At 34.7% G+C, this 17,520-nt stretch overlaps 1 protein-coding gene across 1 annotated transcript in view; it reads right to left on the bottom strand.

Annotated features, from left to right (window-relative positions):
- The window catches only part of LOC128223686 (fibropellin-1-like), a 44,550-nt gene extending 27,425 nt beyond the window's left edge, over positions 1 to 17,125 (bottom strand). Inside the window, exons 1-12 of the mRNA XM_052932994.1 lie at positions 17,013 to 17,125; positions 15,618 to 15,803; positions 9,923 to 10,093; positions 7,820 to 7,840; positions 5,552 to 5,829; positions 5,118 to 5,204; positions 3,822 to 4,202; positions 3,413 to 3,498; positions 3,073 to 3,136; positions 1,876 to 2,067; positions 1,523 to 1,722; positions 290 to 578 (exon numbers count right to left, since the gene is read on the bottom strand). Of these exons, the coding sequence (XP_052788954.1) occupies positions 290 to 578; positions 1,523 to 1,722; positions 1,876 to 2,067; positions 3,073 to 3,136; positions 3,413 to 3,498; positions 3,822 to 4,202; positions 5,118 to 5,204; positions 5,552 to 5,829; positions 7,820 to 7,840; positions 9,923 to 10,093; positions 15,618 to 15,803; positions 17,013 to 17,076 (2,019 nt within the window). The 5' untranslated portion in view covers positions 17,077 to 17,125. The remainder of the gene's footprint in view (positions 1 to 289; positions 579 to 1,522; positions 1,723 to 1,875; positions 2,068 to 3,072; positions 3,137 to 3,412; positions 3,499 to 3,821; positions 4,203 to 5,117; positions 5,205 to 5,551; positions 5,830 to 7,819; positions 7,841 to 9,922; positions 10,094 to 15,617; positions 15,804 to 17,012) is intronic.
- Between the last annotated feature and the right edge of the window lie 395 nt (positions 17,126 to 17,520).

Below are 17,520 nucleotides of genomic sequence, written 5' to 3'. Positions count from 1 at the left end.
ACATCGTTGTTCCCTTTTAAACGTGATTAAAGAACCGTTTGGTGATGTACTCAATTATTTAAGTACAAACAAGTTCAGCCGAAACAGTTCTTTCAAATATTAATTGATAAACACCATATATAAAGACTAAAATGCTACCTGTGCACAAATTATCTGCTTTTTTCCGTTTTATTTTGAAAGTCAATTAATTGCATTGAAATTGTTAAACAATGTTTTGCATCAATCTATATTGTGCGCCTTTAAAATCACGCAAAAGAATGTATCATCATATTGCAACTAAATATCTTACTGTTAAATCAAACTCCGTTTCACTCAAATCCATTGATGTTACAGCACTTTCATGCGTATCAGACTCCCCGCTATTCACACTCCGTTTACGTCGTGTTAATCGGGTTGTGAAACACCTATCGAACTGGTCCTCATTTCCATGCACATAACAAAATGTTGGGCCAACCGCACTGCATATAATGTTTTTAGATATGTCTCCGTTCGTGTTAGTGCACGAACAAAAACGTTTTTGTCCGGGCCAAGGTGTAAGATTTTTTACCCTTTCAAACAGGTTCTTATCGTCTGGTACTCTGAAATGAACGATTAGGGCTTTAATCCGACCGTATGTATATCGTAACCAGGGTATGTGACAATAGTAGGTTGTTTTGCCCTTTTTAATGCAAAAAAGCATGTGAATTTTGTTGTGGTTAATATGACGACTAGTGATAAATCCTATATTTCTTGTCCCGAAAGTTTAAGCATTGCAAAGAAGTAGAAGTAATAACTTCTCATATGTTCAATCTCATTATTTTGCTTGCACGAAAACTGATGGCCAATTTTAATTGCTTTATACTATAAAAAAAATAAGTAACTTATATTGTAAGATGTAACTTTGTGCTCCTAAAAGCAGTTTATTGATAGAAAACGTGTAGATCCGAAGGCGATAAGATCAAACAAAACAAAGAACCGATGAAATGAAACTATTCGACAATTTGCTTTTATAACTTGCATATATAATTGTACGACTAGGTATGAGTATGAAATTTGGCTTCCTTTATGTAAATTATTTTAAAATTTATATTTAAATTCCGTTATTCTGAAAGTTGAAGCTAATATATATGCAAAAAGCTACAGAAACATGCTCAGTAGCAAAAAGTTTAAACATAAACCCGGTTTAGTGGTAACCCTTTATTTACCACATTAATTTAATTTAAAGGTCCACTCTCTGCAAAGGTGTGCCTTATATTGCAGATTGTAATGTGAACAAGGTCAGCCGAAACTACTAATATATGGATAGGATGCCTAAAAAGTTAAAATGTTAACAAAGACACATAATGTTGAGGCTTGAGACTCTAAGAATCGGAAAAGCAAGACCAATTGCAATATCATTAAAAATGAAGCACACCGAGTGCTCGCATATACAGAATTTTAAATTTCCACGGAAAACTAATCAACAGAATAAATAAAGACTCCACGGTTAAATGGAGGTGAGCGGTTAGCATTTGTGCTATAAGATAATGAGTTAATGAATAACCTCCATGATTGTCTCCAAGCAGCTACGTTTGATGTTCTAGACCCGTCTAGATAGGTATAGTCATTGAACATATTCCCATCCTGGTAACCGCAAAGACCTGTTGGCTTGTTAGAATCAGCATTTGATGCCCAGATGTCTACATTGAGAAAAGGTGCCCTGTATGGATTCACCTGAACTCTCGTTTTTGTTGGAAGAATAATCTGCAAAAACACAACAACAACAAAATAAAAAAATCTTAGCCATTCTATGTATAAAATGTGCACTTTTAAATCTGCAAATGACAATGATGATTTAAATCATATTGATAAATAGCCTTAATGATATACAAGCGCCTTAATTAAATCATGTCTTACATCTATTAATCCGGATGATGATGTGGTAATTTTAAGAACTTTCTCGTCTTCACATGATGTATACTTTCTTTCAAAGTAGTGTCCCGTTTCACAAGCAGATATGGAGAACACATCCCGGCCGGCATTAACGACGACACCACAGTTGCATGTTACTCCCCAACCAGGTCGACATTGTTTTGTTTTAATCAAAACCTATGATAAGCAGTTAAAATGATCGATAATAACACTTCATACACGTTCATATACTCACGTATTGTTTGATAGTACTTAACTTACATGTAGGTGCAATCCTGATTGGTCTAAGAGTAATAATGACTCAAACATTGCATTTTATGAGAAAGAATTTCAGAATAGTATTCTTTTACTGTTTAGCCTATGCATTAATGTATGTTTAAATTTTGTGCCTACGCCCTCTATGTGCATATAATTCGTTTTTTATCAAAATGATGGACATGGTAGTGGCGTTTTGAATATAATAAAATATTAAAATAAAAAATACGGAATTTTAATTTGATATATGCATGCGTTAATATATGCGAATAACAATTATAGATAATATGATTGGCTTTTCTGTGGCATAACTGATTATTTGACAAAGAAAATGATGACAAATATTTTGAGAGTTTGTGAGAAAGAATAATTATCGACCATGATCTGATCTAACAAGAAATGTCCAGGGATTTTCTGGAATAGCTTTCTTATTTTCTTAATGTATATTCTTAAATTGAGCCACCATATCTTACACTGTAATATACGAGATAAGCAATTAATGACTTCTGTTTCGGCAAAATGCATTTTGTTCTCATCCTCGGCCATGCCATCCCAACTGGAAAATCAGCAAATCTACATGTTTACCGAAACAGGGGTCTGGTTTATTTTTGACTTCTAGTTATCAAATATAAAGTGATATTCCAAGCAAAACGAGGCATTAACCGAGGTAATTATTGTCTTATAAGGTGATTATTACATCTTATATAATTAATATAGCAAGTCCATAGGTGTTTTATTCTATGTTGTATTCACTATCGAGTAACATAAAAAGTAGGTACGAACAATCTAAAGAAATAACATACACAAACACCTTTTTCATATAGCAGTGATATCAAACTGTAATAAAACAAGAACTAGTTAATATGACAATCTTATTTAGTTCAACAAAGGTTTTCTTGCCAAGCCCTGATACGGAATTATAATAACCTGTAATGATTCTTCGGTATTGATGTAAAGATACCACACACCCACGTCGTGGTGCTGAAATTGTCTGAAAACGATTGTTTCTATTCAGTCTTATGTTTTTTTACACATAACACATTCAAGGTATATACACAAACAAGGTCTTCTTAGAAAACGTCGTAAAGAAGAACTAAAAAGCGGGTTAAGTGCATGGAGTAGATATTGCGGTATTAGCCTAGGTATAACAAAAAGTCTTTCAAAACATGTCCGTCGATTGAACGAATTTTAAGATATCATACTTTGAACATGTCCATACAAACTGTGTGCATGAAGAACTATGCAATGACTGGCAAATGTGACTTACGTTCCGTCAAACGTTCGCATACGTGGGTCGTTATTTGACCAACAATGAGCTGATCGTAGTTGCCTTGTTTCTAAAAGAGCTTTAATCTGAAAAAAATACAGTATATTGCAATATCCATTTAAATGCCTCAATCAACTCTAGCGGCCTAATGAGTTTTAATCTTCTTATGTAAAGGTCAAACATTTGAACAGAATTAACGACTAAATGCACTTAGTGCAATCAATGAATTGTTTGTAAAAGTTACAAACATGTTCAAAATATGAAATATATAATTCTATTGTATTTTTTTAGTTTCAAAACAACCGTGTAAATTATTATTAACAAACGCAGATACTGAGACTTTAGGCATGACCTATATGTTGTTCTTCAAATTGAGTTTAAATTAGTTTATATAGTATCATGTACTTACTGTCAGTATTTTTAAAAATTTCGTTTGAAAAAATGAGTGATAGTGAGATCCCGTATGAAGTGAAACATGAAACTCCTGCTTGTATGAACCTTTCCAATCGCCAGTGACCAAATCTATGTGCACCGAAACGTTTTTTCCAATGTCATTTTGAAGTATTCGTCCCCCGCATTTCATATCATAGTTTCTTCCATCGCCGGCACTTATACTCGAAAATCTACAATTTTTATTTTCATCCAACTGAACTAAAAGCACATCTAAGGAGCAACCGCGTTTTCTTGTCGGACTACATCCAAACGGAATGTTTAATCGAAGATTGAGCTTCGCTGTCTTTCTTTGATTTAATGGCGTGTCCACAAGGGTTAATGAAGAGTCACTATCCACCTGTATAAAGTATAAACAATTACATAAAAATGAGATTATATTTATTTAAGTGCCATCTTCGATAAACGTAATAACATGAATACAATGTGATCGTGAAAAGGGCGATAAATATGCAGAGGTTTACACATATTCACTTTCATTAAGAAAATCTTTGAAAAGTAAAGCAATATGTTAAAAGCTGCACTCTCACAGATTTACCGTTTTTCCAACTTTATTATTTTTTGTCTTGGAATTAGCAAATGTTTGCGTAAAACTCTGCCAACCAATAACGAAAGACTGTTGACAAAAGATCATATTGCAGATTTTCATATTTCCATTTCAAACATAATGTTTTATGGCTAAAACCGTTACTAAAGGTTTAGAAAAATGCATAAAACATCAATTTTGAAGCAGAAAAATAAAAAAAATCTGCGATCTGATCCATTCATCAGTCTTCACTGGTTTTAAGATATTTACGCAAAAATTTGCTCGTTCCAAGACAAAAAAATAAAAAGTTGTCAAAACGTTCAATCTGTGAGAGTGCAGCTTTAAGATATCAATATGTACATTCATTGATATGTTACTTATGACGAGTTTATGATTTGCACTGTGCTCTTTGTGGAGTTTTGTGCTGTTCTTCCATGTTTCTTGTCTGTGATTTTTTTGTTTTTGTGTTCTATGTCTTTGGCGTTTATTCAGTGCCATTCAACCGTGTTTATGTTTAATTTTTTGCTACTGAGCTTGTTTCTGTAGTTTTTCACATAAGTATTGGTTGAAATCTTAGATATCTTAGAAGGTCCGTTTGGATATTGCACAAATTGCAACTATTTAAAAGACAGTTAACAAACAAAATGAAACGTACATATATGTAAGTGATGGTTAGTAATGGACAAGTCATTTTTTCTAAAGAGACCTACTAAAAAGTACTACACATACTTCTATACCACAAAACAATTCGGGACTGGTCTTTGGCTCACTAACATTTCCGTTGAGTTTAAACATTGCCCTCACAATACAAACAATCTGTAAAAGAAAGAAAATAAGTATTATTCAGCTCGGTTCTGAATCAAACACACGAAAAAAACAAACAAAGTTACTATTCAATTTTGATCCTTTTTGCGGGTTGTGTAGATGTAATAATTGTGCTGTAACATTAGGTGGCTCATTTTCTGTGTCCTTTTGGCTCTAAAGTTTTCTAATCAGGGGTAATGTTTGAAATTTTGTCGACTTAGCTTGGCTTGTCTAGTAGATTTTATTGCATATTAATACGTTTAGACGACATAACACACGACAGCAGTTGACTCGAAACAACTGCAGCAGGGAGTTGATTAAGTTGTATAGGTGGATAGGTTAGACCTGAATGTTCTTACCGTATCACCAAATCCATAGCTTTTTGCCGTCATATCATGTTCCGTAAGCATCGTTGATGTATTAAAAGTATCACTAAATTGTTCAGGTCCTTTTTGAGTCAATTCATCAATAAGGGTATTTCGTAGCGAAATGGCCCATGTTACCTTGTACAGTACGGCTTTTTCAACATGTGGATCAAAAGTACAATAGAATCGTAAAGTGTTGGTTTTAGCTTCATTATGCACTGCGGGCGTTATGATTGGATTGATTGAAGTCATATTTGGTGGTTCACCGTTAACTGAAATATTGAAGTCAAAGGTGTTTTTTTTAGTTCCCAGTAGTATCGTTTTTCAGCCAGACTCTAAAACATATACAGATTGAAAACCCCACAAATCGTACTGGCCAACATTTCAAATCAATGGTTCAAGTGCCAATTGCACAAAAGTCATGCGTTTTCGATGGATATTCAATAAATGTTATTTTAAGAAAAACGAACCATGTTGTTCAAAATGTTTGTGAATTCTTACCAATTAATTTTTATGCAATTTCGTAACTTGATGGTAGATTTTTGCGTATTTCATCAAACGCTTTATCTAGAATTGAGATATCCATGATAAGACACTTGTGTGCAACTGTATGATAGCATCATAACTTGAGACAAAAATATGTGACGTTTATGTCGTAAACGTTACTAAGCCCAAAAAAACAACCACCTGTGTTTCCGGTAACCCGACCAACCCTATTTTTCCTCGCCGACCCTAACTTTAGGCATAAAAGTAAAAAATCAAAAATTAAATATATCGTCGTTATTTTTGTTGTTTGTCTGTTCTGTTCCTGGAGAATAAACTTTCATTCCTGATTATGTATTACCGAGACGCTTTGTCAACAGGGAAACAAAATGGCGGAGTTCAGCGATCCCTGTCCGATATCTTCAAATTGGCAAACGCATGTTTATGGTCCGAACACGTGGTTGATCACAGGAGACACATTTTGCTGTCTTTATAATGAAAATATTTAGGATAGTTCGCGGTGTTATTTATTCATGTCCAAAATAGAACTTACTTTTTTACAATAGGCTTTCCGTATTCATGCAGGCTTCATACGATTAGGCTCTGCGAATTCATGCAGGCTTAATTGCGAGGTTCACATTTCATTAATCGTTACACTAATTTATTCGCAGTTATCAATGGTTATTTATTTCGCCTAATTTAAGTCCAATCAACTGAAATTCAAACAAAAACCTGCGAAAGTTATAACAACACATTTATAGGAATGTGTCCGCTGCGGATCAAACGATACAATTTGTGACATCAGAGCACGAGCGGTAATAAGATCAAAGGCGCGTGGCTATGGTTTATATTTAAACTGGTCGGTCGGATACTATATGATAACATTTGGATTTCGTTTAGGCTCGTAAGAAAATACCATAAACATGTTATAATCAATATTCGTCGTCTGGGAATCTTAAAAACAATGACCGAAATGTTTGAATTCACTACGAATATAAACAATAAAATGATTGTAACGAGAATAACGATAAATTATAAATAATAAAATAAGATACGTAAAATAAATCCATATCCGCGTTTACTTGTTCTATTATTAACCTTCCTCCGCATAAGAGTTGACAAGTTGACACAGTTGACAAGAAAATCGGCGAAAAAGCAAATTAACAATTTTAGTTGATAAATGACTGTTTCGCTAGAACATCATCATAGATTTGTAGAAATTGAAGTGCTTGATTTTTCCAAAAACCGATCGCGTCTTATAAAGGAGTATTGTATACAAAAAACACCAACTTTCATGGGCAAAATTGGCGGGAAAATACGGTAGTCGAAGGTAAGGAAATGATTTCAGACATTAAACAATCCTGTTTTTTTCTGACTTTTTGTTAATTATGGAAAGCTTAGATATTATATAATTGATTTGATGCAACAGAAATTTGCATGAAATCGAAACTGTAAAAAATAATAAATTAATAAATTCCCGACCGTTTTTTTTGTGGCCATGTTACTGGAAACACTGGTATTTTTTTGGCCTAAATGGTATCCAACAGTAGTTTAAATGGCCAAAAAAACATTATTGCGACATTTCAAGTGTTATTTACTTTTAAGCTTAAATCTTTAGCAAGCATACCACATAGATAATTGTGTACATGTGTTCGAGCATTGAAATAGTGAAACTTTCAAACCAGAAATGTGCATTATAGAGAGGTACCTCATGTATAGTGTGTGTGTTATATCTGAAGTTCTTTTTTATCAATTGTAATGAAAGAAAAGTTGTATTACCTTCGCTGTCATCCAGTAGCTCTGAAACGTAAAAGTGTAAATTAAAACACGCACACACACACACACACACACACACACACACGCGCGCGCGCGCACACACACACACACACACACACACACACACACACACGTATCATTCTGTCGTTTCGTCACGTGATCAAACATTATATATGAAACACGTTCCTGCGGAATTATGTCATTCTCTCAGTGGCGGTTTCGTGGGCTTGTGGTAACACACTTGATTGTCAATCCAGGGATCGCAGGTTCGATTCCTCGCCCTATCACTTAACATACTTACGCCATCCGGGCGAGACGTTAAAGGAGGGGTCCCGAGTGACAGGGCTGTACAATAGAGCAAGTTAACGAACCAGTAGAGCTCTGACCAGGGTTACATTCTGTCCGTGCACTATGCTCCATAAATCTAAAGTGACTAGCAATCTTATCGGAGCACTCGCCGACTTGACAAGACCCGAGAGCGAATATAAATAAGCTTACACGACCCTCATTCTGGCACTGACCTTTCGCCAGAAGCTCAATATGTCAAAGTACTAGAGATTGTGGGTTTCCGAGATAATTTTCAAGGTGTATATTCCGTGTGTGCCCTGCACTTCGGTGATCGGGTAGCTTAACCTAGATCATACTGCATTTCAAGGCAATCCAGGGGATTTATTTGAGAGAATGTTGCTCGAATATTTGCGTTTGAAGGCGTGTTTTCCGCATCGTTTGAGTTAACAGGCTTTTCGGAAATCAGGTGGTAAATGACGAAGGGTTGTTAACTAGTTCTTTCTATTGCCGTTTACGAGTGCGAACGGGAAATAACACCTAAGCCAGAGTAACAAGACGTTACTTAACCAAAGGTTCGTGCTTCAAAAGAGGAACTTGATGACGAATAAGCGAGATTAAGTTACTGAATCTACAGTTCCACCGATAGTATTGAGTTCACGGGTTTTTAAGGGTACGGGGAGCTAGTGTTGGTCGGACAATGAGGTCAAGTGTGTTAATTTTACGAATGGAAGAAGTGATATTGTCCGGTAGCTGAGCTACCATGAGTCGGACGGTCTACGGTGTAAGTGTGAGTGATAGTAGTAGTTGATGAGGCAACTAGTTGAGCTAGCTAGAATCCTATGTGTTGTTAATGACCGCATTGTATTCACTTAATTTATATGTATATATTTAATAGAAATAGCAATTATTTTTATTTTTGGTTAATTAATAGCATAAGCTACTAACCATTTTCTAAGCATTTGGTACAAGTGAATTGAATTAAAGTCATCAGCGTAAACGAACAGCGAAATCTATGGTCAGGTAGGTTAAAGCAAAACATAATTTATATGAAGCAATAGCAAAATAAGTATAACTTAGAATTGAAGTCTTTAACCGCTCGATTGCTTGATAAGCAAAAAGGGAGAGAAATGACACAATAGGGCTGAAAATGATCATATATAGTATATCATGTGTTTTCGATCCTTAAACGCGATGTCTTGCCGAAACACGACAAGCATCAGTATCGGCTTACGCACGTGCCCTCAGGATATCTTAATTCATATAATTATGTGTAAAGAAATTGACATAGAAAAATCCATTGTTTGTGTAATATATATTATATCATCAAATAGCGCGTATAGGAGCGTCATAGCATGCACTTATTTACTTTAATGCTGAACCTCGAAGATCGCGTTTTAAAAGATGGTTTATTTGCAGTTTTAATTAACTTCCTGTAGGAAATATATATTCCATGAAGCTCTATTTAAATGCAATACTTTACTATCCATAAAACATTCCGTTGCAGACCACGAAATAAGAAATGGCGCGTAGTTGCGCTTGACTCATCTGGCATGGGGCGCCAGAAGTAATTTTCACGCACGACAAAGTTCACCGAACACGTCTGTCAATTGTGCATAACTATTTGTCAGTTTATGAATGTCATTAAGAGGTTCCGGTTTTAAATTAAATAACTCTTTTTAAAGCATTTCGTTAGTGCATATTTGGATGCATACATATATAATAACACTATTCGAGAAAAGTCATGACTGTAGATCACATTATTTTTAAATAAACAGTTAATCTAAACCAGCTTCCAAATGAATGTTTTTATCAACTTACCTATGCAGTATGCTTCAGGACAGCCCCAGACTTCAACCAGTTTAAAAACGTACCTATCATCTTCACACAGTTTTGCCTTAATCGTTATTTTGTCATGGCACACATCTCTACCATCAGTCAAACAGAGTTCTAAATCAACTATGCCTTGTGCCGTGTCAGCTGGTAATTCACCTAGAACACGCAAACAGATACTGCAGTCTCCTCAAAAAAGAAACGAAATACTACTTGGTATGCCCGATAGCAGGGTTATACAATATAGGTAAGCAGTACTTTCGTAATGAGATAATTCATTTATTCTTCCAAGTAGCAGCTTATTCGGTAGGTGTTTGTTAAAACCGGCTTATCTATATAATAGGGTATGCTTTTTGCATAATAAATTGAGCATTTTCTGTAAGATGCTCGGTTTCATATATCCAGAATATTAGTTTCAAAGCGAACAACTGAATAACTGAGCCGTTTCGCCCGAAACTCATTTCAAGGTCAGTGCAACGCAACACTGTGCGGTATCATCACTAACGTTGTTAATATAACGGCAAATTGCACCGTGCACTTTGCAGAATTATAAAACAAATTAATAAACTTTTATTTAGAAAATGCATCCTGGACCATGTATACGGGTACCCAATGGCAGAACACTGACCACAAGTCGAGTTCAAATAGTTCAGGCTTTGATTAGAATATTTGTTCTAAATATGGCTCTTTATCCTCTTATAAGATTTCTGACAGTGAAATAGTCGACAAGACCTGTAAAACATAAACATACAAAGTCACAGTTACATTGTAATTATAGTTTTAAAACAGTTGAAGACTGAGTGAATCGGAAGGAATTGTATTGTGACTCAAGAAAGAGCCCTGAAGACTATCACATTTAGCAAATCATCTCCTATAAAACCTCTTCGAAAATAAGCTACTTGGGCAAATCGATCATAGCTCTTTTCTGTGTTTTCTTTTAATTTTCCGAAACCTGAGGGAGATGCTTTGAGGTGTTGTCTTCAAAGGAAATGCAGATCGAGCATGTCGACTGCATAAGGGTGTTGACGCTCTGATATTCTAAATAGGATATTTGCTCACAGTTTGTGGTAAGAAGTGTCAACCAGTGAACAGGCAAATGCAGGATTTTAGATGCATGTCACTCCAGCATAGACCCTTAATGACATCAAAATGGCTCAGCAGAATGCAAATGTATTAAGAAGTTGGTACACCATGGAGGGAAAGGCCGTATACATGTAATCGTTGAGCGATCTGTTTATCAGAACGGCAATGTGTACAGACAAATGGCGTCGAGTGTACCGAGAGCTTCCTATTACCAAACATAGAGGCATTCACTGTCGCGAAAATGGTAGCACAGGTTGCGAGTAGGTTCGGGGTCTCAAATTAAATCCATGATGATTACTCCGAATCAGGTATTGTGAAAGATTCCATAGAAACTTGCAAAAGGCGAAAAACTATGTCGTGAAACTACCACGAACATTGGACATTTATTAGATGATTCCGTGTATTAAACTAATGGCAAGAATTACTTGGGTTCTGGTTTGATTGAACATCTAGATAATGCGAAAAGGTGTTTGATATCGAACATGGGCAGGTCAATGCTCAGTCAACAGCGATACCATGTTGCGAAATTCTCGTTCTGACACGGTATTGTATTTGTCGGGCGATAATGTGAATGTGTATTTTGAAAATACAGTTCAATAAACAGAATAAAAAAAAAACTTTTGCCTAAAACACTGTTGTTGTTTATAAAGTTTGTTTGTCTTGTTTTGTTTTTTTCAACGATGGGCCCTTATTGCCAGAGGTGTAAATGTGATGACAGTTCACTAAACACGAGTCATAAGTCATTTAAGGACATATCGTCGGGTACTTTAAAAAGTCCCCTTACTCTTACAATAACTGGCTTGGATTCGGCTTTAACACCTATGTGTTGTCTTGGCTACAAATAAAGCTGTGCAACAAATCAGCTCAAATCACCGTGACGATATGAATGCCATGTGCAACAATAATGTTGTTACATTTATGTGCTTAAAACTGTTTTCCATGTGTCGATACAATGTTCGTGCTTTGAATGTAAATAAATGTCTAGTATAGCGTTTTATGCTATATTCCCTCTATTGTTGTACAATAGATGATACATGAGTCAAATCCACATATGTTTTCGTTTTATTATTTTAGTAGTTCCCGAGTTGATTATGGTTTTCTATAGTTATATTTAGTAAATTTAGAGGTCAATCTCAGAATCTCAGCTCGTCCTATGGAAAGACCCTCCATTGGCGAAAAACGCAATTTGAGGAGGAATCCATCTAATTTCACATTGTTTACAAGTATGAAGGCAGTGGAATTGAAATTTTTCGATTTTGTTGTTTTTCTGTTTATAATTTATTGCTTTTTTCTTCCTGAAAATGGAGAATTTGAAAGGCTCATTTTGGGAAATCAGGGTCCGCCGCGCGTACAGGCTACGACAAAGTAGGTTAGTTTACTTTAGCGAATTATAATAATAGTAGACTACTAAATGTTCTAAAATATTTATTTCGGCAATCGAATATTCAAATATTCGATCGAAAGAATTACCGAATATTCGAAAATTAATTTTGCCCTTCGTTTGCATCCCTAGTATTTTCCAGTCAGGCCAGGAAAGCTTTTTTCACATGGATTGTGTGGGCTTATATGTTTGCTTAATACTGTTTGTTAAATTCGAAAACGATACGCTTTGGCTGGAAGCCAGCGAAAAATCAATTCTGCAAATTTACAAAACTTGTTTATCATTTTGGACATGGAGCTGAAGATACTGTTTCTGTGCCGAGTATGAACCCGATTTACTAATTCGAAACAAAACTCGTAAAGGTAAACAAGACAGTTTACCGAATCAGCCTTGATACAATTATATTATAAATCATTTAGTAAACCTATTACACTACCTAAGTAACTCGAGAATGCAGACTTGTTGATCAGTTGAATGACACTTATCTGTTTATCAGTTTGTTGTGTTGATAAATAAGTAGGGCATATCGCAACCTACTATCAGTGGTTTACAGTGTGGACAAAATGTGCATATTCATTCAAGTGATTGTTCTTTAGACATAGGCATAGCTATTTTAACTATTGTATACAGTATGATATTTCAATATCGTTATAATATTTGATACCTGGAATATGCTCTCATCATCCATGCTAAAGCCTTATATTTCATGGAATAGAAACCCTGAATTACTCAATCGAACACATGTCGTATTTTCAGCATTTATCTACTAATTTAAAATATGACTTTTATCAAACTGAAGGTACTTTTGGAATTTTATTTTTTATAAAACTATGTATCAACAAAGACCTTTGCACAATTACGTCCAATATGTATTAACGCGTCCATATACTTCAAATCCAATGCTATCTTTAAACATTTTTACACACATTGTAAAGCTTATAACTTATATAAAACTATTAGAAGTAACTTTATGTTAGCTATTAATAGCGGACAAATGTATTTTGATCTGGATTACTGTGTTGTTTATAAACTTTAGCTTTACTATTGCTATGTGGCTTACAAACGGAATAAATGTATCATATTTTACAACCATTTTTTTCATGGAAATGTTGAAGGTTTTATAACGTTGAATATAAAATGATTTAATGATGATTAAAAACTAGTTGTGTATTCAGGAGCCATGAGGAGACCATAAAAAAGAATAGGAGGCCAACGGTTGTCAACTTTGCCAACCGTTGAGCAAAAACCGTGTGGACGAAAGTAATAAAGTTCTCGCTAAACCTACTCTCGAACACGCGTAAATACTAAAGCCATGCCCAATGGGATCATTCTTCTTACATATGCTGAACATAGGATAGGTAAAGAGTACACGTAAAGGATGTTGTCCCCCTCACGAATTCAAATAAATTATATATGGACCCGGTTGTTTAAAACTATCGTTAAATTACTTACGCTTACACTGACGTGTTAGATTTAACCGTTAGCGTTAACGTTAACTTACGACATCAGCGTTATCCTGTTGTTCAAAAATCTATCGGCGTAAGCGTTAGCTAACACTGATGGAACGCTTACGTGTTGGCGTTAACATCAGCGTTAAGCTCACTTCCTGTTTGTATTTCTATAGTCCTTTACAATTTCTGTGATCTGATGTGGTGAAAAATACAATCAAACTTATCCTATCCACTTGAAGGGTTAATCCACTTTAAGTGTTAAACTTTCATAACTTAGTCACAGGCAGTAGTGTATTTCATTATTCATTTCATCACTTTGCTCAAGTTTAGTCTGTGGTTTAGTCAAGATTAATTGAATAATGATATAAAAATTAAGGATACGTTGTTTTTTTTTGTAGACCAATCGTTATACGTAACGGTATATATAACATGATGATATATATATATACACATGTATATTTATATATTCTGTTTTTTTTTTATGAATGTCAAGGCCATGTTTTAACCACAACGGAAAAAAACTAGGGAAAAATGATTTGAGGTTACATTACATTAAATATTCATGTTTACTGAATTACTTGCCCTTAACTAGAATATCAGTTGGGCTATTTTAAAAACGTTCAATTTTTGAGAAAATATTAATATTACTAGTATAAAAAACTAGTAAATTTTATATTCACTTACTCAAATGTAAAGTGTATTGATGCTTTAATTTAATCTGCATGAGCAGCTGCGTGAGCAGCTTAAAAATTACAATTTGTAAAATATGCCAGCATTGGAACAAATACATGCTTTACTTACATAAACAGAACATGATATAAAAATGGGGATCACCGGATCCCAACAGAAATGAAAAATATTAGGCTTTAAACAGGTAAGGGGAATTTTAACTGGAACCTCCTCAAATATAATTTTGCAATATTTTAGTATTGAATTTTAACAATTATGTTTTTTCAAAACTGGTGATTCTTTTGCAATATTTATGTTTATTTGTATTTTGAGATAAACAGTTACCCTGTTAGTTGAAGTGAAACAGGTTGATCCATAAAAGGGGCGATCGATTTATCAGTGGGGTGAAGCGTCCGACCGTTTCTTATTTACCGACTTATCTGTGTTGTAATTCAAGCGTTCAGATGATGTAAACAGTCGAAGAAAATATTATTTAATTCGATAAATGGGATTTGTACTGGTAGTGGCTTCCTCCATTTATAGTAAACTAACACTATGGACATAGAAAAGTGAGTTGGTCTCCCACACTTGTCATATTGACAGTGCATTGTGAACGCCCAATCTGTCATCATGGAGATATTTTACCTCAGGGTCATTTATGCAGGTAAATATTCTGCAATGTGGATCGAAAGAAATAATCAAATCCTCTCTTTGCTTCTGTTAATTAGAAAAGCACCAACTGTGTCAGCTATTTTTAACGTCGACTGACTATTTGACGTTGACTCTAACGTTTGTCCAGACCAACGTTAGAAGAGTCGTTAAATTAACGCCTTCTTTCTCGCCGTCAGCGTAAGTGTTAAGTTTGAACAGCTCTTTATGTCTTCTTAATTTTAACGTTGACAGCGTAACATTTAACGATGATAGTTAACGTTAAATCCTTATCGAGAGTTTTGAACAACCGGGCCATGATGTTGTAATTAGGTTATATTTTCAAACGTACCGAAATATCAACGATATAGTACTGTATTACATTTTTAAAAAAATCTTCGTCTAACTTAAAAAAGTAAATTCCCCTTTATTTTCGGGTACAGTTACTGACCTGTTCTATACCAGGAAAATATTGCTCCACACGTGATACTCTGTGAGGAAATCACGTATGTTCCCATCGAGTACCAGCCAGAAGAAAGGTAAAAGTCACAAATCGGATCTTCATCTTCGGCCAAAGTGTAACCGCTGACACGCTTCTCTAAAAACCCGAGCTGGTTTGCCTCGTCACATGGTTCCCCTGAAAAAATACAGCACATGTCCTTATGCGTACCAATAGATGATTTGAGTATCCCGGCCTACCATATTGTGTTTGCATCCAGCCTTATTTTTGGTTTTGCTATCAGACACATTTTTCTGATCGTTTTTCCCCGTTTAAGGATCCCGCAGTTTTATACCAAATACATTATGAATAAGGAAATATTATGATGCAAAACAAATCCGACACGATGACAAGCGCGTTTGATTAATAGATTCGATATTTTTTTTAAATGAGGACGACAACACAATTGGGTGATGAAAAGCCACCTGCATCAATTAATAATAAATAATACTGGCGACAATTAGTTCATTTGAAAATCCGCATTCTAAACGATAACTTATTGTTAAGTTTAATTACAGACATTTATATTTCTAGAGAGTTAATTGCTCTTTATCTAATCATAACCATACAGTAAAAATCATATGAGGCGCGTTTTTGAGTGTGACTCATCTTCTTTGAAATATCGAAGGTGTGCAGGTGCCAGACGGATATTTTCTGTACGGCCAAGTCACCGGAAAGTTTGTTCGTCGTGCAATAATGATCATAACTCTATTAACTTTGTCATATTCCCGTGGTCTTTGTTAAATGTTGGACTACTGCCCTGTAATTTATATTAAACGTTTATGATATGAAAATTATGAATGTGAATTACAACAAATGTCGAATTAATAAAATATGATTTGATGTCAATACGGTCGTTTTGAATACGTGCGGACGATCCAACAGATTACATAAACAATTACTTAACTTGAATTGCCTACTTGATACAGAACGATCATATTTCACCACGTTAATATTTCTACGGGCCTGCTATCTTTGAAATATTACAATATTTTGTTTACATCTAGACTTAGGCGAAAACAGTTTGTATTTTCTGATATGAAAGGGATACATTTCAGTTAAATGGGAAATACGTTATTTTAAACGATTTTCTCATACATGCGACGAAAAAGGATGTTGACGTTGAAATCATTGTTGAGCCATTATTTGTATCAATTTGGCGCATCGATTGATTTAAACAGATCCTGTGCCAATATACATTATGAAGACAGCTAAAGTTTGTAAATGTTCGAACATTTTACTACTTCAAGTGGTCAACGTTCAAATGCAAGATTTAATTTAAACAACACTAATCTATACTTTTGATGGATATATTTAAAATGCCAATAGAAATACAAATAATCGTACCATTTGTTTGAACATATCCATACAGATAACACACAGAAAACGCAAACAGAGCTGCATGGTTCATCTTGTTTCACCGACTCTTTAAACATGCGTGTGCATGTGTTGTAAACAAGCTCTACTACTTATCTCCGCTGCCGATCGTTTTTTACCAGAACTAGTTAAATGGAACTGTGTTAAGAGGCCAAGGCTGATTGTGTGTTTTGCTAGATTCCAAAGTCGAGGATATATAAATCAATACAGGCAAAGAAATAAATTATTAATTTCGACAAGTATAACATTACAAGAATAGAACTTCTAAGCCTTACTGTGGTAAATATCTGAATTTGTACAATGAAATAACAAAAATAAAAATTTCGATGAAAACAGTGATGCGTTAAGCTGTCACGTGCTACCTATATTTTAATTGAACATAAATTCAACGTTAAATACGTTGATACTTTATTATAAAGTGCTATTTTATGTGTATAGCTTTTGAAACATTATGTTACCTTTTGACGGGCATCTTCTT

The sequence above is a fragment of the Mya arenaria genome, chromosome 17 (assembly GCF_026914265.1).
Source record: "Mya arenaria isolate MELC-2E11 chromosome 17, ASM2691426v1".
NCBI lineage: Eukaryota > Metazoa > Mollusca > Bivalvia > Myida > Myidae > Mya > Mya arenaria.
The sequence above is the reverse complement of the archived record's forward strand: the minus strand, read 5'-3'. Positions and strand labels throughout refer to the sequence as shown.